The 23,701-nt window shown below is 41.5% G+C and overlaps 1 protein-coding gene across 3 annotated transcripts in view; it reads right to left on the bottom strand.

The window, feature by feature from the left end:
* Positions 1 to 8,859: 8,859 nt before the first annotated feature.
* CPLX1 (complexin 1) overlaps positions 8,860 to 23,701 on the bottom strand; it is a 331,793-nt gene continuing 316,951 nt past the window's right edge. For all 3 annotated transcript variants that reach the window (XM_073591884.1, XM_073591878.1, XM_073591892.1), the window contains one exon: positions 8,860 to 12,574. In XM_073591884.1, coding sequence (XP_073447985.1) covers positions 12,377 to 12,574 — 198 coding nt within the window. In that variant the 3' untranslated portion in view covers positions 8,860 to 12,376. The remainder of the gene's footprint in view (positions 12,575 to 23,701) is intronic.

Below are 23,701 nucleotides of genomic sequence, written 5' to 3'. Positions count from 1 at the left end.
ATGGATCTACGTCCGCGACCACTCACTGCCGGATGCGGCCCCGGATCCTGGACCTCAAGTCAAGGAGATAGGAGGGAACACAAGGGGGCTTCCAATGGTGTAGTATTAAAAAACGTTTTATTAATTAAAATAAAAAATACACTGTGCATACAGTGCATACAGTGCCACACAGTATGGCGGCGGACCGCTGTCACCAAGTGCGATACTTCCGGAGTACACTAACAACAACCGGGGTCAAAGAGTGTCGATTGCTGTGTGTGTCTGCTAGCAAGGCACAGATCTGGCCAAGGTTACAAAAAAATTTCTGCTGCACTTAAGGTTCCTAAGAGCACAGTGGCCTCCATAATCCTTACATGGAAGATGTTTGGGATGACCAGAACCCTTCCTAGAGCTGGCTGTCCAGCCAAAATGAGCTATCGGGGGAGAAGAGCCTTGGTGAGAGAGGTAAAGAAGAACCCAAAGATCACTGTGGCTGAGCTCCAGAGATGCAGTCGGGAAATGGGAGAAAGTTGTAGAAAGTCAACCATCACTGCAGCCCTCCACCAGTCAGGGCTTTATGGCAGAGTGGCCAGACGGAAGCCTCTCCTCAGTGCAAGACACATGAAAGCCCGCATGGAGTTTACTAAAAAACACCTGAAGGACTCCTGGGGAGAAAAAAGATTCTCTGGTCTGATGAAACCAAGATAGAACTTTTTGGCCTTAATTCTAAGCGGTATGTGTGGAGAAAACCAGGCACTGTTCATCACCTGTCCAATACAGTCCCAACAGTGAAGCATGGTGGTGGCAGCATCATGCTGTGGGGGTGTTTTTCATCTGCAGGGACAGGACAACTGGTTGCAATTGAGGGAAAGATGAATGCGGCCAAGTACAGGGATATCCTGGACGAAAAGCTTCTTCAGAGTGCTCAGGACCTCAGACTGGGCCGGAGGTTTACCTTCCAACAAGACAATGACCCTAAGCACACAGCTAAAATTACGAAGGAGTGGCTTCACAACAACCCTGTGACTGTTCTTGAATGGCTCAGCAAGAGCCCTGACTTAAACCCAATTGAGCATCTCTGGAGAGACCTAAAAATGGCTGTCCAACAACGTTTACCATCCAAACTGTCAGAACTGGAGAGGATCTGCAAGGAGGAATGGCAGAGGATCCCCAAATCCAGGTGTGAAAAACTTGTTGCATCTTTCCCAAAAAGACTCATGGTTGTATTAGATCAAAAGGGTGCTTCTACTAAATACTGAGCAAAGGGTCTGAATACTTAGGACCATGTGATTTTTTTTCAATGTTTTCTTCTTTAATAAATCTGCAAAAATGTCAACAATTCTGTGTTTTTCTGTCAATATGGGGTGCTGTGTGTACATTAATGAGGAAAAAAATGAACTTAAATGATTTTAGCAAATGGCTGCAATATAACAAAGGGGGTCTGAATACTTTCTGTCCCCACTGTATATGCATGTTGCATGATCCACCATTAGGTGCACCCCACTTGGTATCCACACCATGTGGGGACACACACACACACATATACATCCCTTGTATACCAATTAGGGGGCACACAGCACCAACTTTATCTTTACTGTTCATTATTATTATTATTAATTCTTTACACTACAGCCTCCATCACCTCTTCATGTTCGGGCCCTCGTGCAGTACCCTATCTGCCCGAATGGTCAGTCTGCCCCTGACTCAGCCCATTGGCCTGAAAGCCTGAAACCTAAAAGCCATTCACAAGGGTCACAATTATTTTCCTCCTCACTCCTCATCTTTCATGTCTACCCCTGCTATATCTTATGACCACTCAGCAACCTCAACTGACAGGAATGATGGTTTAGCAAAGGCTGTCGCAGGTCCTTGCAACATGTCTATCAGCAGCACACTACCAGCTGTAGAGTATAGCAGGCAAATTTCTCTGCCCCAGCTGCTGCATCAAAAAAATAGTGTCTAAATTCCAGCTTGCCCAAATAAAGGAAACTTGCAGGGAAAATCAATTTAAATGTCATTTTTTTTTTCTTTATAAATGTCAGTTTTGCTGCAGCAGGTTCTATACACGGTACCACTTAACAGGCAGACTAGGGGGACCCTCCTTGACACTATATTTAAAGAAGTTTTTCACTTATATTGCTTCACTTTAAGCATCAATAAAATTACTGCTCTTTTAAAAATCTTTTTTAAAAGCTTTTTTTACATTGGTATATATCTCCCAGGGCAGTACCTGGTCCCTCATATGGCCAATAACTTGCATGTAAGCCTTCAAAATGGGGACTTTAGATTTTTCAAGTTTGGGTCCTGTTAAGACTTTAATAGGGTTTGCGGTTCGGGTCCGAACTTTTGCTATGTTCGAGAGCTCTGGCGTGAACTGAACAGGGGGGGTGTTCGGCCAACCTCTATTACGGATGTGTGTGTGCCCTGTTAGAGGGGAACATAGCATTGACTTCTTACTGAAGAGCAGGAACACACATTGTAGAACTGCTGTGTTTTCCTGACAGGATGATGAAACTGAGCATTGTCAAGGGAGAACTATTAGATTGCCTAATTCTCCTTTCAGGAAAGATTATGTGAACAAACACCTTGACATTCAGGCAAGTGACTAGCTGTTTAAGGCCCCTTTCACACGTGTGGACCGTATATCCGTATTTCATCCATCCGTTATCGGATGAAATACGGACATACATGCATCCCTATGGGATAGCGAGTGTCAGCGGATGTACATCCGCTAACACCCGATATCATCCGGCCCCGCTATTGTCCAATTCTGCAGATGGAAGAAAATCCTATTTTTCTATCCGTCTGCAGAGCGGATTGGAGGAACACGGACAGACGGTCCGTGTTCCTCCGATCCCCCATAGGGGAGACGGAGATCTGACAGGGCGGTCCCTGCACAGTGTGCAGGTCCCGCCCTGTCATCCGCCGGCTCAGCTGGGGAAAACGGAGCGATCCCCACTGTGCAGCGGATGTTCACGGGTCGGATCAACAGGGATCCGTCCCGTGGGAAAGGGGCCTTAGAGCATGGCTTTCTATCGAAAAGTACCTTATGACTTTTTTTTACCTTTTAAGAGTCTAAGGAAGCAAAGTGGGCAGTGGGCAGTGTGGCAGGAAGGAGGATTTAAGTTCTTTTTTGACTAACTTTTTTGCTATAATATCCAATAAAATGAACAGGAAGTCCCTAATCAGTCTTGTTTCTATGAGTCAATGTAAAATCTGAAATCTTTCTGAGTTGATAGAAATGCTTGTACACACGCTTCATTCTAAAATAATTATGCCTGTGTTTATAAACTTATAAAAAATCATTGGTTTGCTGAACAATTAGAGGCCAAAATGTATTGTGATAGTGGGGAGGGGGGGGGGTTAGGGGGCTGTGCATCTGGACTGGTTTATTGCTTAAATACACTGCTCAAGAAAATTAAAGGAACCCCTTGAAAACACATCAGATGTCAATGGGGAAAAAGATCATGCTGGATATCTATACCGATTTTTGTCAATTCCTTTATTAAAAAAGGGAAACAAACGTAACCGAGTGACCCCGCCCCCTCTGATGTCACATGACGTCACATGGCATCATAAGGAGGCGGGGTCACTTGGTTACATGACCAGGTGGCCCCACCTTGCCTATATAACAGCTGTCACAGCCAAGAGTCAGCAGTCGCTGGGAGGTCTCCCTTTGAAGCGGAGCTTTTCTTTTTCCATATTTCGGGTCCGTCAGGTGGCATGATTGAAGATGGATGAACATTGCGGGATGTTTTTAATGTTTTTTTTGATGTTTTTAATAAAGGAATTGTCAAAAACTGTCTATTATGGTTTTTACTTTTTGACACTTTTTTTGGTGAATGGACAGGAGTACGATGTACCCAATACCCATTCACATGGGGGGGCTGGGATCTGGGGGCCTCTTTATTTAATGGGGGCTTCTAGATTCCGATAAGCCCCCTACCCATAGACCCTGACAACCAATGGCCAGGGTTGTCTGGAAGAGGTCCTTGTCCCCATCAACATTGGGACAAGGTGCTTTGGGGGGACCCCAAAGCAACCCCTCCATGTTGAGGGCAAGTGGCCTGGGTTGGTTCAGGAAGGGGGTGCTCGCTCGTCCCCCCCTTTCCTGGCCTGCCAGGCTGCTTGCTCGGCTAAGGATCTGGTATGGATTTTGGGGGAGACCCCACGCTGTTTTTTTAAAACATTTTGGCATGGAGTTCTCCTTAAAAATCGACACCAGACCCAAAGGGTTCTGGTATGGATTTTGGGGGGGACCCCATGCCATTTTTTTCCTAATTCTGTCATAGGTTTCCCCTTAACCACTTCAATGCACTTCAATGTCTTATATTCTCTGCACTGACCGCACTATATATATATATATATATATATATATATATATATATATATATATATATATATATATATATATATATATATATATACATATACAGTATATACATATACAGTATCTCACAAAAGTGAGTACACCCCTCACATTTTTGTAAATATTTTATTATATCTTTTCATGTGACAATACTGAAGAAATGACACTTTGCTACAATGTAAAGTAGTAATTATACAGCTTTTATAACAGTGTCAATTTGCTGTCCCCTCAAAATAACTCAACACACAGCCATTAATATCTAAGCCGCTGGCAACAAAAGTGAGTACCCCCCTAAGTGAAAAATGTCCAAATTGGGCCCAAAGTTTCAATATTTTGTGTGGCCACCATTATTTTCCAGCACTGCCTTAACCCTCTTGGGCATGGAGTTTACCAGAGCTTCACAGGTTGCCACTGGAGTCCTCTTCCACTCCTCCATGATGACATCACGGAACTGGTGGATGTTAGAGACTGCACTCCTCCACCTTCCGTTTAAGGATGCCCTATAGATGCTAAATAGGGTTTAGGTCTGGGGACATGCTTGGCCAGTCCATCACCTTTACCCTCAGTTTCTTTAGCAAGGCAGTGGTCGTCTTGGAGGTGTGTTTGGGGTCGTTGTCATGTTGGAATATTGGCCTGCGGCCCAGTCTCCGAAGGGAGGGGATCATGCTCTGCTTAAGTGCAGTATGTCACAGTACATGTTGGCATTCATGGTTCCCTCAATGAACTGTAGCTCCCCAGTGCCGTCAGCACTTATGCAGCCCCAGCCCATGACACTCCCAACACCATGCTTGACTGTAGGCAAGACACACTTATCTTTGTACTCCTCACCTGGTTGCCACCACACATGCTTGACACCATCTGAACAAAATAAGTTTACCTTGGTCTCATCAGACCACAGGACATGGTTCCAGTAATCCATGTCCTTAGTCTGCTTGTCTTCATGAGTGGCAGCACTCATACGTCTATTTCCCAAAGACAACCTCTGAATATGACGCTGAGCACAAGCACTCAACTTCTTTGGTCGACCATGGCAAGGCCTGTTCTGAGTGGAAGCTGTCCAGTTAAACTGTATGGTCTTGGCCATCGTTCTGCAGCTTGGTTTCAGGGACTTGGCAATCTTCTTATAGCCTAGGCCATCTTTATGTAGAGCAACAATTATTTTTTTCAGATCCTCAGAGAGTTCTTTGCCATGAGGTGCCATGTTGAACTTTCAGTAACCAGTATGAGAGCGATAATACCAGATTTAACACACCTGCTCCCCATTCACACCTGGGACCTTGTAACACTAAGGAGTCACATAACATCAGAGAGGGAAAATGGCTAATTGGGCCCAATTTGGACATTTTCACTTAGGGGTGTACTTGTTGGCAGCGGTTTAGACACTAATGGCTGTGTGTTGAGTTATTTTGAGGGGAAAGCAAATGTACTGTTATACAAGATGTACACTTACTACTTTACATTGTAGCAAAGTGTCATTTCTTCAGTGTTGTCACATGAAAAGATATAATAAAATATTTACAAAATTGTGAGGGGTGTGCTCACTTTTGGGAGATACTTTATGTATTAATACATTGCCTGCACTATATTTATATCTATATATATATATATATATATATATATATATACAGTATCTCACAAAAGTGAGTATACCCCTCACATTTTTGTAAATATTTTATTATATCTTTTCATGTGACAACACTGAAGAAATGATACTTTGCTACAATGTAAAGTAGTGAGTGTACAGCTTGTATAACAGTGTACATTTTCTGTCCCCTCAAAATAACTCAATACTCAGCCATTAATGTCTAAACAGCTGGCAACAAAAGTGAGTACACCCCTAAGTGAAAATGTCAAAATTGGGCCCAAAGTGTCAATATTTTGTGTGGCCACCATTATTTTTCACCACTGCCTTAACCCTCTTGGGCATGGAGTTCACCAGAGCTTCACAGGTTGCCACTGGAGACCTCTTCCACTCCTCCATGACGACATTATGAAGCTGGTGGATGTTAGAGACTTTGCAATCCTCCACCTTCTGTTTGAGGATGCCCCACAGATGCTCAATAGGGTTTAGGTCTGGAGACATGCTTGGCTAGTCCATCACCTTTACCCCCAGTTTCTTTAGCAAGGCAGTGGTCGTCTTGGAGGTGTGCTTGGGGTCGTTATCATGTTGGAATACTGCCCTGTGGCCCAGTCTCTGAAGGGTGGGGATCATGCTCTGCTTAAGTATGTCACAGTACATGTTGGCATTCATGGTTCTCTCAATGAACTGTAGCTCCCCAGTGCCGTCAGCACTTATGCAGCCCCAGTCTATGACACACCCAACACCATGCTTGACTGTAGGCAAAACACACTTGTCTTTGTACTCCTCACCTGGTTGCCACCACACACGCTTGACACCATGTGAACCAAATAAATTTATCTTGGTCTCATCAGACCACAGGACATGGTTCCCCCCAATTTGATGCAGTGTGCAGCGTATGGTTTGAGCACTGACAGGCTGACCCCCCACCCCTTCAACCTCTGCAGTAATGCTGGCAGCACTCATACGTCTATTTCCCAAAGACGACCTCTGGATATGATGCTGAGCATGTGCACTCAATTTCTTTAGTCGACCATGGCAAGGCCTGTTCTGAGTGGAAGCTGTCCAGTTAAACAGCTGTATGGTCTTGGCCATCGTGCTGAAGCTCAGTTTCAGGGATTTGGCAATCTTCTTCTAGCCTAGACCATTTTTATGTAGAGCAACAGTTCTTTTTTTCAGAACCTCAGAAAGTTCTTTTCCATGAAGTGCCATGTTGAACTTTTAGTGACCAGTAGGGTATACTCACTTTTTTTGCCAGCAGTTTAGACATTAATGACTGTGTGTTGAGTTATTTTGAGGGGACAGCAAATTTACACTGTTATACAAGCTGTACACTCACTACTTTACATTGTAGCAAAGTGTAATTTCTTCAATGTTGTCACATGAAAAGATATAATAAAATATTTACAAAAATGTGAGGGGTGTACTCACTGTGAGATACTGTATATATATATATATATATATATATATATATATATATATATACTAAACTGCCTGCACGCCACTAACTTAATCTTGCTCAAGTTCTCTCAATCTCTCCAAAAGCACCCTGCCTTTGGCCAATCATGGCTCTCCCAGCAGATCATGCTGTGATTGGCCAAAGCATACAGGTCAGGTGCATGCTTTGTCCAATCAGCAGCCTCCAATGCACTGCGATCTCGCAGTGCATTATGGGGCGCTCCATGGCACTCATTTGCCGCGAACACCCCATATGTTCGGTTCATTTGCGGACAAATGAACACCCCGATGTTCAAGTCGAACTTACCTTCGATTCGTGCATCGGGACCATCCCTAGTCAAGAGCAGAGGAAGTCAAAGGTGAAGTTAAGCCATGACAAAAAAAAAGTCCTATAGTCAAGGGTACAAATACACCAGAATACAGGTTAGAACTCTCAACACTGAGTGTTAGGAGAAACTATCACTTAAAGCCATATTGGCACATTTGGGTGTCCATAAACATTTGTGCAAATACACGTTTTCCAGTGCAGAGCTGGCAATGGAACTCCGGTCATGTGGAGCAAGACAATAGCATGCACGTCCACCTTCCAAATAAGGAAAAAACTTTGCTGGCTAAGGAAAATAACCAGATAGTGCTGAACATGGTTTTCAATTATCTGAATCTGGGAGCTTGGCTCTTTCAAGGATGCTATTGTGCCCTCCAAGAGACTGTAAATGCTTGTAAATGCCTTGGATATGTCTCTAATTTTATTATGTATGTACATATTCACCTGGAATGCTGCAAACTGTTCTATAAAGAATTTTTCTGATTAAAAAAAATAAATAACTGAATAGGTAACATGTAGGTCTAAAATCGCCTTTGTGACCATACCAATAGGCACAGGCACGGAGGTTTATTGTGCTCTTCTAGAAGCCCCCTGCCTTCCAGAATAAGATATTTTGAAAGGAATCTGTTCAACAAGGCCTTTGCCTCCTTGATTGCACACCATTGATGTTTCTTGACTGTTTTCTTATAATAACAGAACAGACACAATGATAAAAGAATTAAAGTGGGTGTAAATCCTCACATATAATTTGACCCATAGGATGTAAATAGTGCCATGACTAGGTCTGTGAGATTTGGGTTAGTATGATGGCGATGTGTTGAGGTTGGGTTACTTGATGTATCTTATGTTACATGATGATGTCAGGGTGGTTGGGGAGGCATTTCTCTGAAATGACACAGCTTTCTTACTGTCATTATGGTGTCAATTTACTAATAACAGTTGCGATTTATGGAGCTAAAATAAAATTTAAAAATTTTGAGCGTAAAGATATTTGCGTGCTTTAGCAGAAATTAAATCCTGAAAAAAAGGAAATTACATAGGTATACAAGGTAATAGTGCAACATCATAAGCCCTTTCCATTTATATAAAATAACAGTTTTGGGCAAACATCCACCTGGTAATAAGAAAATGCAATAATAGAAAACAATGTAAGAAAAGCATGAAATCACTTTATTTTTTATTGGCTGTGATTCCACTTTTTAAAAGAACATTTGAACTGAAATCATGCAATGAGCTATAGCAGGCAAATTACGAATGAAATTTACATTCACAAAGTCTCTACATCTGACTTCTTTTTTTTGTCATCACTAAGAAGACTGAAGCATGCATTTGATCCGGGTATATGAGCATTTAAATTACAAAATGATTTAGCTAATCACAAAATTATGGCTGAGCGGATTTATTTCTATGTGTGAAAACAGTTCCAAAAGACTGTTACCCAAAACATTGTACTGACACAGAGAGGAAACACATATTAATGTGGTGTACACAGAAGACATTACATTTAATTCACAACAGCAAGTCAGTAACATTACATGACAACAGCATATTAGTAAGCTTGTCAAAGGAGACATGTAGAGCAGCATTGATAGGTGTTACTCTGACACAGAAGGGAAAAACACTAAACTAACACGCAGTAAACATAGACGGAAATATTCAAGTGCAAATTAACACATGACCAATTCTCTTTTACACATAGTAGCATTCAAAATTAATATTGCAGTCTGTTTTTTTAAATATGGCTTTCTCTAAAGGTAGATGTAATTTATGCGTAAAAAAACCTAAAACGATGCCACATTGTTTCCACTTAGTCATTACACTCTGAAAAAAAATCAGAGAGTGATGATTCCCCTTTCCCTTAATGTGAAACAGAAGGAAATGCAAATCTAGCACTCAGTTGGCAGAACCTTAGGTCTTGTTTAATGCAATGCACCCCTTCCTGATTATAAGACAAAGAAAATTACAAAAGACTACCTCAATTACCTGAGATTAAACACATCTATGGACAGAAAGCAACGAAGGATGACAGAGATATTCAGCAAGAATTAAACAAATGAACCAGGCTTCTCTTTGGTCTTGTATTTAAGCCTCACATTCCATTTGCTAAATAGCTACATGAGATGCAAACTTCAAAATAGCGATGAATACAATAGTCAATGCAATTGTAGCTCATCAATCTATTTAAAAAGAAAAGTAATAATCATTTTATTTATATTGATTTAAAGAGCAAAATCTTTTAGTTTAACAAAATACATCTACTTACAGTATTTTACCTATCTACAGGATTTTATAGAAATCTGTCAAGATCTCAGCTGATGCTGCAAGCTGCCTTTGCTTAATCCCCTCAAAAGAACCTGTCACCACCTGCTACACTGACAAAAAACACAGACAGGAAATTTGTATTAGACCATAATACAGAAGGCCTGTCTGCTGTAATAATTTTATATACGTAAGAAAAGATAACAATGCTGCATTTCTGCTACAAAATCAACACTTATGGGAGTGTGGGATCCACTCCATCCCTTACATCATCATTGTGTTTCACCTGCAAGTACAAACATATCTCCTAAGATCTGCACTGAAAGCCACGGCATAGTAAGCCCATTGACCTTATTTACTATGTAGTGGCTTTCATTGTCGTGTAGTTCACGAAACTTCTTGATCTGACGCTCATGGAAGTATTGATTTTTTTTATCAGAATTGCAGTATTGATATTTTTCCTCAACATAGTCAAGTTGCCGCAGTAAGAGGGGGTTATGTAAGAAGACCTAATGCAGTTTGCCTGTCTGAGTTTAGTTCTCAGCATAATACATGATGACAGAGTTCCTTTAAACAATGACAGTCCCTGGGCAGGCATGTGACTGTGTACATGATGATGATGATGTGCTTAGGCCTGCAATTAGCATTGTTTCTTGGAATGAGGAAGTACAAGCAGCCTGCAGTACTGAATGGGAGCTTGACCTGTATCAGACAACAGCTGTCCTGAAAGTTCTTGTTTGTAGGTAGTGCCTTGACCACTGGAGTGAGTCTTCTGTTAATATATATGAGATTTCTGCAGGCTTCAATATTGCTGTAGCTTTTGTTGACGGCTCATTGAATTTTTTTATTTAGTGGGAGAAAATGCAAGTATGTTATATGCTTGTTCCCACAGCCCACCTATCAAATGTTAGGAAGGTTTCCACTTTCAGAAAAATGCAGAATAGAAACCCTCTGTCTGAGTGTTGGTCATCAGTGGAAGTCCCTTGCAGACACCACCACTTATACTCTGCTCTGTAGCAGGAGTAACACCAACATCAGTGCTGGCTGTCTTACGTCATTATTTTTACTGGTGTGTTGTTGGAACTCTACTTAGCTAAATAAAAATGACAAGCGCCAAACAATCAGGGCACTACAGGAGGGTCCAATTACTGCAGCAACAGAAGCCCTAAGGAGAAACCTCCACTGCTGTGCAATTCTTTCTATACTAAAAGTGGAAACAATTCTGGTTTACAGAGTACCAGCTAAACTGTTATTATATTGGCCATCTAAACATTTGTTTATTGTGAAAAAGTAACAGTATCTCTGTTCAGCAGGAGCTGTTTCCATTGATCGATAACAAAAGACCATTAGCCTGAAGAACTCTGCAGCTAAATCAGCACTTTGTCATAATTCCACTTTCTATTTCATTCTAAATACTCTACACAAAGAACACCTTCAAGTAAAAAGGCTTGATAATTATTACTCAATGTAACAAAAAAAAATAAATGTCATCCAGCAGCATAATATAAATCCATTGTGTGCCGCCTTCCAATTTTAGGAAGCTGGATTCTACTCCAACTCCTGTTTGCCAGTAAAGCACTTACAAGTGTGGTTTATGTATTAAGATGCAGTACATAGGCAAATCTGGAAAATACAGGATTAGTGACTATTGAAATGTTAATCACGGTACAAAATAATTTGGAGCTTTGTGCTATCTCAGTCAGCTCTAGTAATTATGAACTTAAAAGAAATAGTATTTAAAAGTAAATGAAGTTGCCAGGATTTTAATAGCAAATGTTCTAATCAAATAATCGCAATGGGAAATATTTCACAATAGGCCCTAAGTATGATTAAATAGAAACAGGGTACAACTTTTCATGTTTGTCAAAGGCTGTTACAATTTTTAGTCCTCCCAGGCATAGGAGCTTTACATGGTTCATTTTCTGAATTGTCTCTAACTGTTGGATGAACATGAAATGAAAAACACACATTTGATTACCTCCTAATGATAAGTTGCCTGCTTTGTTTTCACCTTTTTTTGCCAGAAGCAAACGTTGATACTGGCCTTTTCCAAAACTTGCTGGAAAACCATGTATCATGTTAACAGCAACCCACTGACTCTCAATGGATAGTAACATGAAAAGTATAAAGTGGATTGTGTATACAACCACTAAATTGAACACACAAATGTACTATGGCTTATAATAAAATTGCGTAGACTGCAGCTCATAACCTTGACATCCTTTGAGAGGTGTCTACTGTATGTAACTATGTACAAAAGGAAAGGAGAAAATAAAGTGGAGGGAATATTAGTGAGCAAAGGTTTATAGGGGGGGTAGCATGTGGCAATACTGAAATCTCCCACTAAACAAGGGAAATCCATTGCTTTTCTGTTTATGCATTAAACAGTCCCACAGTCTACTACGTTTTATTTCTTGAACATATCTTGAAGTGGACCTGGGAGGTATTTAATAACTGTGTCTAGAATACTTTCTTCCTCTTCATCCTCCTCATCCCCACAGCCAGCAGGGATGGCCTTTTTTGGACGTGTCAAGCTCCCTTCAGATTGAGCTTCCATAGCAGCTTGTGCCTCAGCTTCTTTCTCTTCTTTCTTCTTAATGCCATACTGTAAAATAAATAAACAATCAATAAATCAATTCCAGTAAAATAACACATAAAATCGGGCAATCTTGTTCAGTTCATAAGAGGCTTTAATTTCCTTCCAATGGAGCATTCCCAGTTGTACCCAGGACTGCTTTCAACTATTATGGGGCTAATATTCTACCACTAAGCCCCATGCCAAGTGGAAAATATTTTTTTACCATAAATATCCTGTATAATCCAATTATAATAACTACCAGTGAGCAGCTAGACTTGGAGTGGGGGATCATTTTTTTGTAGAAAGTACTGGCTTTGGCCCCTACTGTCCAAAGTTCATTTGTCCAAAATCAGGTGTTACACCTTGAGCCAGTTCTGAGGAATTTCCCCTCTACCTCAACTACTTCCTCCATGTCATGATCAACTCCCACTTACCCACAGTCAGTTCAATAGCCATATTATTGAGGGGATAGTAATACAGACTATTATACCATACACCACACAGATAGAAAAAAACATTCCACCTAATAAAGTCATTCATGAATAGGGCACACATTTGCTAGTTTTATGTTATGGTTGGAAAATATAAGTTAAAGTGTATCTGTGTGAGATGGAGATTACATTTTAACAAGCAGTAAAGACTTTGACCAACCCCTTACTGATCTTTGTAGCTGCAGACAAAAAAACATTAACTCCAAGGATCACATTAGAAGAACTGAAATCTTAGCTCCTCAACCCTCATTTTCTATCCCTGCAGTGGCTTGGAAGTATACCAGCCTTCAACTTTGAAAGTGTTGGAGGCTGCACTTAATGCTCTCTATAATTTAAGAGGGCCGCACAATAGCAAGTCATTTTCATACATTAAAGTGCATTGTGTGAAGTTAGGCAGCTCATGCCTTCAACACACCTCAATGCAGTCCTTCTGAATTTTTTGCAGCTTATACGCACTGAAGAAGCTGTAGTAAAATAACTCCAGCACTAGTGTCAGCACTGACTCAGCTCTACTGTGTGCATTGAGGACTTTTGTTCAATGACAAGGTGATCATTCTCTCTGGGGGAGACCACTTATTTTTGCTTTATATTGATCCAGCTGGAGCACATCCACATTGGCTCCCTGTCTTTCCCCCCGTTTTCTTCCTATATATTTTTTTTTTCGGGTTTGCATTATAAATAATGGTGCAGACTTAGGTATTGGATGTGCCTGTTGAGTGCTACACTCTTGGGCCCCTTAATGTGATGGAGGGCTTATGCTGTTGGTGGTGGAGTGTTTAGTTTGGAGTTGTTCTCTCCTCAGTCTTAGGATCAACATCTGAACATCAGAATATAAAGTTGCTATATGTCCCTGATGAAGAATTTTATGTACTTTTGAAACGCGTCGGAATTTGCAACTCTGTATCACCTAGAGCTATGTTATGTATCTCTTTGTTGAACTTAGCTGTTTTTGCTACTTTCTGATATCATCTTATGTCACTTTATGTATTTTTATGTATCAATTTAAATTAATTTGTTTGGATCCACATGATCTATGTTTTTAGATATTTTTGTATCAATAAAATATATATTTTTTTATAAAATTATCTGTTTACATTGCCCTTAAAATCCCTAAATTTTGAGGTATTATTTTGTTTAGTAAGTGTAATAGTAACCCCCAGAATTTGTATCAATGGATGCAGTCATAACCCCCAAAACTGCTGTCAGTGAGTACAAGCCTCAACATGCCAGTTTACTTGATTCCAGTGAACATAATAACAACCACTAACATTAGTGTCAGAGGCCGCAATAATAGACTCCAGCACTGATGTCATTACTATTAATATTTGTGCACCAGTAATAGTATTAATATTATTACTGACAGTGAAAGTTAACCTCCCCTCCACATAGGTGGTCATGACAATGAAAGTTAACTCCCATCTCCTTTTCCTGCATTGGTTGTCATGGTAGTGAAGTTAGCCCCCCATTGGTGATCACTTACCTGAGCATATTCCCTCAAGTCGCTGTCTCTCCCTGGGCCAAGACTTTACTTGTACTGTGGGCGGAGATGACTGCTCATAGTACAGGCTCTTTCTTTCAGTGCTGGATGCTGAAACACAGACAGCATTCCAGCACCTTTCACCCTGCTCCCACTCAGCCGATGCCACTCTAAATGGTCTAAGCACACAGAAGGCCAGTAAGCATAGAGTTGAGCACCAGGGCTGTAAGCAGTTAGATTCTGATTGAAATTTACTTCAGAGTATCTGTCGTGATCTTTGAGAATGAATATTGCACAGTATATGCAAGTGAAGTGGTCAGTAATGGCTTGTTTTAAAAACACTTTACTGCAGGTTAAGAATATGTAAACAATATCTCTCATTTTGAAAATACTAATATTATTATTATGTTATTATTATGTAAGGTACTTATATGGCGCCATCAATTTATGCATTGTACATTCACATCAGTCCCTACCCTCAAGGAGCTTACAATCTAAGGTCCCTAACTCACATTCATATACTAGTAATTCTTTGTTACTTACTTCTGACCCTTGCACTCTGTGTTACATACTAATGACAATGACCTCTGTTTTACTCCAGACCTCTACACTCTAAGTTACTTACGCCTGTCCTCTGCATTCTGCGTTACATACTACTGACCTTTGCATTACTAATTCTTGACCCCTGTACGCTGCATTACTTACTCCTGACCTCTGAGTTGCATTGCTCCTGACCCCTGCACTCTGCATTACATTTTACTGACCTCTGAGCTCTGTGTTACTTACTCCTGGCCCCTGCACTCTGCGTTTCTTACTACTGACCTCTGAACTTTGCGCTACTTACTATTAACCCTTAAAATCTTCAAGCCTTCCTTACATTTTGATGGGACCCTACAATGTCATTATGATAAAAACAATGCACTGTATTCTGATGATTTCTGATTTTTTTCTATGTTGTTCAGGTAGATCTCCACCTCTCCAATGTTGCCCATCCATGCTCTAAGGCAGTGGTGTCAAATTGGCGGCCCTCCTACTGTTGCAGAATGCCAAGTCCCATCATGCCTCTGCCTGTGGAAGTCATGCTTGTTACTATCAGCCTTGCAATGCCTCATGGGACTTGAAGGGCCACCAGTTTGACACCTCTAAGGCAGGGATCTCCAAATTACATTCCCCCAGCTGTTGTGGAACTACATGTTCCATGAGGCATTGTAAAACTCTGACATTCACAGACATGACTAGGCATGTTGGGAATTGTAGTTCTTGAACAACTGGAGGGCCATTGAAAACCCCTGCTCTAAGGAAATAGATCCCTAGGTATGAAAGGGGCATCTGACCTCCCCCATGCTGCTCAAGCCTAAGCCGCCAGTTGTCAGGGCCAAACGCTGTCATGTGGGAAGGGGCAGTGATATAATCCACCTGGTTAGGCTCCAACGCCATCCTTACTATGCCATACTCACCCATATTGGACTCCTGCAGAGGGTAGATTTGCCTAGCATGCCAATTCTCTGACTTTTTGAATCCCTGCAGGAAGTATGCATACCAGGAATGGAATTTGGACTTCACTTTAGGCGGGTTGAATGAAAAAAATTGTCTTGATTCCCCCATTCACACATTTGGTGTGGATAGGGGAATCCTCCCTGCTGAGCTATTGTATTCTGACAGCGGGGAGACTTCCCTGCCATCAGAATACACTGATCAGCAATTCAGAGTATACCTTACAGTGCTGTTATAGGATCAATTTCCTATAACATTTCATTTCTAATATGTTTGCTAACGACACAAAAATATGCGGGGCAATAACAGCACAGCAGGATATAGAAACTTTACAAGATGACCTGAATAAATTAATGGAGTGGGCTACTACATGACAAATGAAGTTTAATACTGGTAAATGTAATGTAATGCACTTGGGGGGGGGTAAAAATATAAACGCTAGTTACTCTTTAGGGGGAGAATCTCTAGTGGCTTCCAGGATGAAGAAGGATCTAGGCGTACTAGTAGAAGACACATTGAGCCATAGCATGCAATGTCAAGCTGCGGCTTCCAAAGCCAGCAGATTATTAGCATGCATTAAAAAGAGAATTTATTCCAGGGATAAAACGATTATTCTGCCACTTTATAAGACTCTGGTTCGGCCGCATCTGGAGTATTCTGTCCAGTTCTGGTCACCAATCCTCAGACGGGTTGTGCTGGAGCTGGTGAAAGTCCAGAGAAAGGCAACTAAATTAATATGAGGACTGGAGGACCTCACTTATGAGGCACAACTACAATCGCTAAATTTATTCTCCTGAGTGGATATGATTCCGTTGTACAAATATCTCAATGGTGATCCCAGCATAAGTATGAAACTTTTCAGCCTTAGGGAGTGTAAGCGGACATGCGGCCACACGATGAGCCTGGAAGAGAAGTGGTTTAACCTTAAGCTGTGTAGGGGGTTTTTGACTGTCAGGGTGGTAAGGATGTGAAACTCTCTTCCACAATCGGTGGTGACGGCAGGAAGTATGGATAGTTTTAAAAGACTCTTGGATGTACATCTTAATGTAAACAATTTAGGGGATATGGGAAATGATTTTTCTACACACACACACACACACACACACACACACACACACCTACACAGATTGAACTGGAAACTGGATGGACTGTCTTTATTCAACCTTACCAAATATGTTACAATATGGGGAAAGGGATCCTCTGCAATGGCCATTGCAGCTGGACTACAGAAACAGACTCCTTATTAAAGAATTCACTCAGACATACTGTATATGAAACGATTCTGGTGTTTTAAATCCCCAGCAACTACCAAATACTGAAGTATCAGTTTTTTTAGGGACTGATCCTTCTATATATTACTTATATTGTGAATATGTCAATAGCCATATTCTAGAGATATTACAAAATAACACAACAATCCTGTAGGAATACAGCAGAGTGTTAAATATATAGACATTATGGCACAATATGTAAGCCCCTCTCGAATAAATTATTAAAAATAGCTTCTAAGGATAAATTTGATGTAGCAATATTGCATTGTAATAATTCAAACGATTGATGCTTTAATAAGCTATGACATTCTGTCAAAATCATAGGCACAAAAAAATGTAGGTCTGTCCCTCAGGCCATTCTCATATTAATTATATTTAAGAATCACAAGAAAACGGAAAGAGTTTACATAAAATACAAGGCTTCAGTACATGAGTAAGATTACAGTATGTATTAATTAATTTATGCTCAAGAGAATCTTATACAGCAATAACAATTATGCTGATTCTACTCAAATGGGTAACTGATGTCAGTTTTTAAGCATGCGATTGTTTTTTAACTTTAAAAATGGACTCTGGGCATATTTAAATTATGGTTTATAATTTATATTACAGCATACTTGTCACAAATCCAACCTTCATTGTGACATAATACCATATACCACCAATAAAAAGTGTTCCTTTTGTCTGGCAAAGTTTTGATTTCCTGCTATAGAGACTGGTGGTCACTGCTGCCTGATATCTGTGAGCAGGGTAATAAGTCTCACCTGCTCCCCTCTGCAGTGCTAGCAAGGCAGAACTGACTTCTTTAGGCAGAGACCAGAAGTGGGAGCTGGTGCAGTGCATACGAGCTCCCCCTGCCCAGCAGCCCATTCCTCATAACTCTGCTCTAGATCCCACTCTTCTGTATATGTCCTTGCCGCTAGCACTTAGCAGGTTGAGAGGGAGATGTGGTAATTAGTTATTTCAGCTGGAGATGGGCTTTAAAGATGGTCTGTAGCCAACCCAATAAAGTTGTGCTTGCTGAAAAACAGTATACTTTTTCTTTTTATGTTGTACTTGTATTAGATTCTGTATGTTACAATAGCCTATTTTGCAAGTCAAGTTTGTGACTTGTTTCTAATTACTCTGTTCAGTGACTTCACAAACCTGAAAACGAAATGACTTAAATAATTAAACTTTCATGTAAACTTGCTTGCTTGGCCCCCCCGACACCTTTCCTCATCCCAGATGTATACTTACTGGCATCCCATGGCTTTGGCCTACTGCAATGATGACAGCCTGTTGTTGAAACCATCATTCCTCTGGTCAGTGCAGCCAGAGAAAAGAGGATTTTAGCAACAATCTGTCAACAGGCTGTAAAACACATTAAACTGCCAAAATAACTAATTGTCATTACAATTAAACCAATGTCCTTTAATGCTATTAAAAAGGGGTTTTGAGAGCTTCAGTCTAAGTCCATTAAAAATATATTCATTTTTGTGGAGACTTCATAAAAATGAGCAGCATAATTGTTACAAAAGTTACAAAACAAATAGATGCACAAGCAAAATGTGCCTTTCTCTATTCTAGCCGTATGTGTTAATGGTACACCAAGCCAGATGGACCAGAGCATCATCAGGCTACAGATTAAAACACACTAATCTTTGTTTATGACAACTGGGATGCAAATCAATGCCCTGTAACTAAGATTGGATAATTATAATATAACTCTAGCTGATACGTTAGCATATCCCCCATAGATATGGACTATACACATACACAATTTTTTAAGTTAATGTCTCAGTTTTTTATAATGCTAATAAAACACATATCCTACTTTTTTCAAAAGGAAATTGAAACAGTAAATAACTTAAATTGTAATCTAAACAGCATACATTACCGTTACTCTAAGCCAAATATATATCCCTGGCTATTTTAGAATTTTTTCCATAATAGTGGTGCACAGATGTGCGTGGGCGTTAGTCTTGTTGACTTTTAATAAGTTACTAATAGGAAAATCCCAGTGGCTGTGTGTGCCATGGAAGCACTCCCCAGGCTTACACTAGCAGCAGGAAGCATCATCCTTGTTATTACCACAGTACTGTGAGTTGTTTAAACTCATGAAGAAGAAATATGCATTAATTAACATGATTGCAGAACAAAGAACACTGCATTTTAAATAGCTGCATACATCAACATCAAGTGAAAAAGTAAAAAAGGACCACCCCAGGTTTATAACATATATTGTAATAATTTTGCCAAACTGAAGATCCCTTATTATATTCTGTTCTGGATGCATTACACACTTTTGCTTCCTATGAAATAACCATGTTAAAATGCTAGATGCCTGGCTTCTATGATGGCCCACTGGTTTCAATTCTTTCTAAATCTATAATCTGGAACAAGTTTGAGATCAACAAAGTCAGAAATCTTTCTGCATAATAGTTTTGGGTTAGAAGGAAGAAGGAGAATCAGGGGGGCATGGCTTAGTGGCTGATGTAGAAGGACGTGTGAGTCTTCAGCTCCGCCGGCCATCCGTGCATTAACCCTTCTCTTGCCGATTCTGGACAGCTGAACTGACCCATACCGCTCCACCAACACCCGGGAGACATCCGGATCCCTGCCGAATCCGCCATAGTGGCCGCGATTATGTCCAAAAGGAACAACGGCGGCAAGGGACAGGCAGATCCTCATGGCCAAGATGGTGCCGGCTCGCGCCAAGCGGCCAAGGAACAATATAAGGAGGCCGCACAAAAGCTCCTGTTTGGAAGCAGGTCATACAAAGATGCCTTAGCTGGGATGCCTATGGTGGGGGACACTTCTGGGGGCTCTCAAGGGGCAGATGATACAGTTCCCTTGGAGGATGTGTAAGGATTGTCCCCAGAATGGAACACAGTGAGTACCCCTAGAAACGGTATTGCTGGGCCTCAGATCAGCCCCCCTGGGGTAGTTGATGCAGAACCCATGCTCAGAGACATATTTACGGCTGTGACATCCTGTAATCAATCCATAACAGCCCTCTCTGATGAGATCAAGGGAGTGAGAGCTGAAATATATGTACGCCATGATATGCAGAAGCTTAGAGAGAGAACATCTGCACTGGAGGGCAGGCTGAGCACAGTGGAGGATGATATAGCACCCATGTGGAGGGACCTGAAATATAACTGTCACCTTACTGAACAACATGCAATGCAACTTGACGAAATGGAGAATCGCATGAGGCAAAATAATGTCCGTGCCCTGGGCATCCCGGAACGAGCCGAGGGTAAAAATTCAGTGGACTTTATAGAGCAATGACTTATTTCTACACTTGGTAGGGAGTCTTTTTCACCACTCTTTGCTGTTGAACGGGCCCACAGGGTGCCTACCCGCCCCTTACCATTGGGCAACCATCCCAGACCTTTCCTGTTCAAGCTACTTAATTATAAAGATAGAGATGCGATATTGTCCAAAGCCAGAGCTCTGTCAGGCAAAATGGAGATTGATAATTCCAGGGTTTCACTATTCCCTGACTTCTCTGCAGAACTACAAAAATGACTTGCAACATTTAATGACGTTAAAAGACGACTCTAAATGTGAAATATGGAATGGTGTACCCTGCTTCATGTAACTGCCCTTGGTGCGACCCACTTTTTTGATCGACCTACAGCGGCTTCACAATGGTTGGATCGTGAGGACAGGGCACTTAAAGATGCTAGACAGCAGCGTCCAGCTCAAAATTGAGGATCCATTGCTTCATGCAAGAAAGAGGTTTATCCTTACAAGTCCGGCGGAGAGAGGAGAACTTTGAGACCTTTGAATCACAGGTTGTTCCATGTTGCCTGCGAATGTGAAACCCCATCTACCAACCAGAAGTTACTTCTATGGGTATTCCCACTGCCTCCCCCCCGTAAAAGTTATCTGGGGACTGTTCCTACATCAGCCCAAGTGGTTGGGAGCCCGGTTGGCTCCACAATTGTCGATATTGTTGCTTTACGTTTTTTGGCTGTTATTTTTTCTTTTTTTCTTTTTCTCTTTTCTCCTCAGAATACTCTGGGACTATGATTGCTTGCCCGACCCTTCAGTTCTACATTATTGACGCCAGGTTTACTTTATATAATGCTTTAATGTCAAATGTTTCTCAAATGTAATACTTTTCCACACCGGGACCCAGTGTGGCAGTACTTCTACCACTAACACACACAAATGACTGCGACTATTAAGCTTTTGTCCTGGAATGTTAGGGGTCTCAGGGTCTCAGTAGTCCTGTGAAAAGATTGGCAGTCCTTAGACATCTTAAGTCTGTGGGGGTGGGTATTGTATGTTTACAGGAGACCCACTTTCCACCAGATGCTATTCCTAGCTTTGGTCCCCGACTGTACGGTACCCAATTTCATTCTACATACTCTGCCTATGCCAGGGGAGTGAGTGTTCTGATTCGTCGGGACACTCAGTTCCACTGCTCTCAGAAGATTATAGATCCGGGAGGGAGAGTTATCTTTTTGCTATGTACAATATCTCATTTGGTATGTATTATAGCTGGCATATATATACCACCCCCCTACTCAGCCGAGATCCTTAGACGCTTAGCTAAGTTTATGGCGCAATACCCAAATATACCTCTGGTGGCAGTGGGCAATTTCAATAATTATTTGAACCATAACTGGGACAAGCTGCCTGTACCCACCACCGTAACTGTCCGTAATAGGGGGATAACCCCCTTTGCTGGTTTACTGAAGGAGCTAGGTCTGACCGATGTGTGGCGCAGAAATCACGCTCAAACTAGGCAATACTTGTGCTGCTCTACAGCCCACGGGAGTTTATCTAGGATTGATCTAGGCCTGGGTAATGCTGCTTTACTTCCATTGGTTGTTAATTCTGGATAGGGGGACAGACACATATCGGATCATTCCTCCTTCTGGGTTGAGATTGCGTTACCTATTGACGCCAAGCCCAGGATTTGGAAACTCAATCCTTTCTGGCTATCACTATTCCCAACCCCTGATCTGATTAGGGAACACCTCAAATTCTTCTTGCAGGACAATCTAAACTCAGTCCAGTTAGGAGTGGTCTGGGAGTCCACAAAGGCGTTCTTACGAGGTCAATTTATAAGCACAATTAATGGAATAAAGACGAATACTAAGGCCTGGGAAATGGAGGTTTCTAGGGTGCTCAGGGAATCCAAAGATGCCTATATATTCAATCCCACTGAGGTTACAAAAAAAGCTTGCTTGGGGGCACAATCAATGTCCAGCCAGTTAGCACTACAACTAGCTGAAAACAAGAGATTTTTCTTACAACAGACCCACTTTGAAGAGGGGGAATCTACTGGGCACAGGTGGGCTCTTCTGGCGCAGGCGCAGGGATCCACCTCTCTGGTTTCAACCTTGTGTGATACACAGGGGGTTGTCCAAATGAGTAACTCTGCAATAATACAAGTCTTCCCATCATTATATGCTGACCTATGTACATCCAAGGTGCATCCCAGAGAAAGAGACCTAGTAGGTTTCCTAGAAGAGTGTGAGTTGCCTCGATTGTCAATCTCGGACGCGGCGTTACTAGATGCCCCAATAACGGAGGATGAATTGGCTTTAGCCTTGGAACAAACCCATAATAATAAGTCTCCAGGAGCTGACGGTCTTCCGTCTGAGGTATACAGGAGATATGCTGACACATTACTGCCCATGCTTTTGAAGGTCTATAACGATGCACTAGAGAAAGGCAGATTCCATGAATGAAGCGATCATAATAGTACTACTGAAACCTGGTAAGGAGGCTACATCTCCTGACTCTTATAGGCCTATCTCCTTACTCACAACCGATGTTCAGCTGTTAGCCAGGGTGTTAGCGACGAGATTGTCCCTAGTGATTGAAAAGTTGGTCCACAGAGACCAATCTGGATTCATACCCACCAGATCCACAGCCCAAAACATTAGACGCCTTTTTTTGAATATTCAAATCCCGGTTGAGAACCCCGGTAACCAGGCCATTTTTTCACTGGATGCAGCTAAGGCCTTCCACAGTGTCAAATGGCCTTACCTGTGGAAAGTTTTGCATCATATGGGCCTAGTTAACACATTTATTAGGTGGGTCAAATTGATATATGCTCAACCGTCATCCTGAATGAGGGTCAATGGGAAACTCTCAGAACCGTTTCCAGAGGCACTAGGCAGGGGTGTCTATTGTCACCCCTGCTATTCGCCCTAGCTCTGGAACCACTCGCGTCAAGACTATAAGGCAATAGCGAGATTAGAGGATTCCGGCGTGACACGGGGATAGACATGGTGTCATTATATGCTGATGATACCCTGCTGTATTTGGGTGATACACAGGGTTCTCTGGTTGCAGCTATGAATCTTATTAAAGTCTTTGGTGCATTGTCCGGCTTTTCTATAAATTGGAATAAGTCAGTACTAATGCCCCTAGACCCACTGACCATACCCTTACCTGACTGTGCATCAAT

This window comes from Aquarana catesbeiana, linkage group LG01 (assembly GCF_042186555.1).
Source record: "Aquarana catesbeiana isolate 2022-GZ linkage group LG01, ASM4218655v1, whole genome shotgun sequence".
Classification (NCBI taxonomy): Eukaryota; Metazoa; Chordata; class Amphibia; order Anura; family Ranidae; genus Aquarana; species Aquarana catesbeiana.
This window is presented reverse-complemented; position numbering and strand designations above follow the sequence as displayed.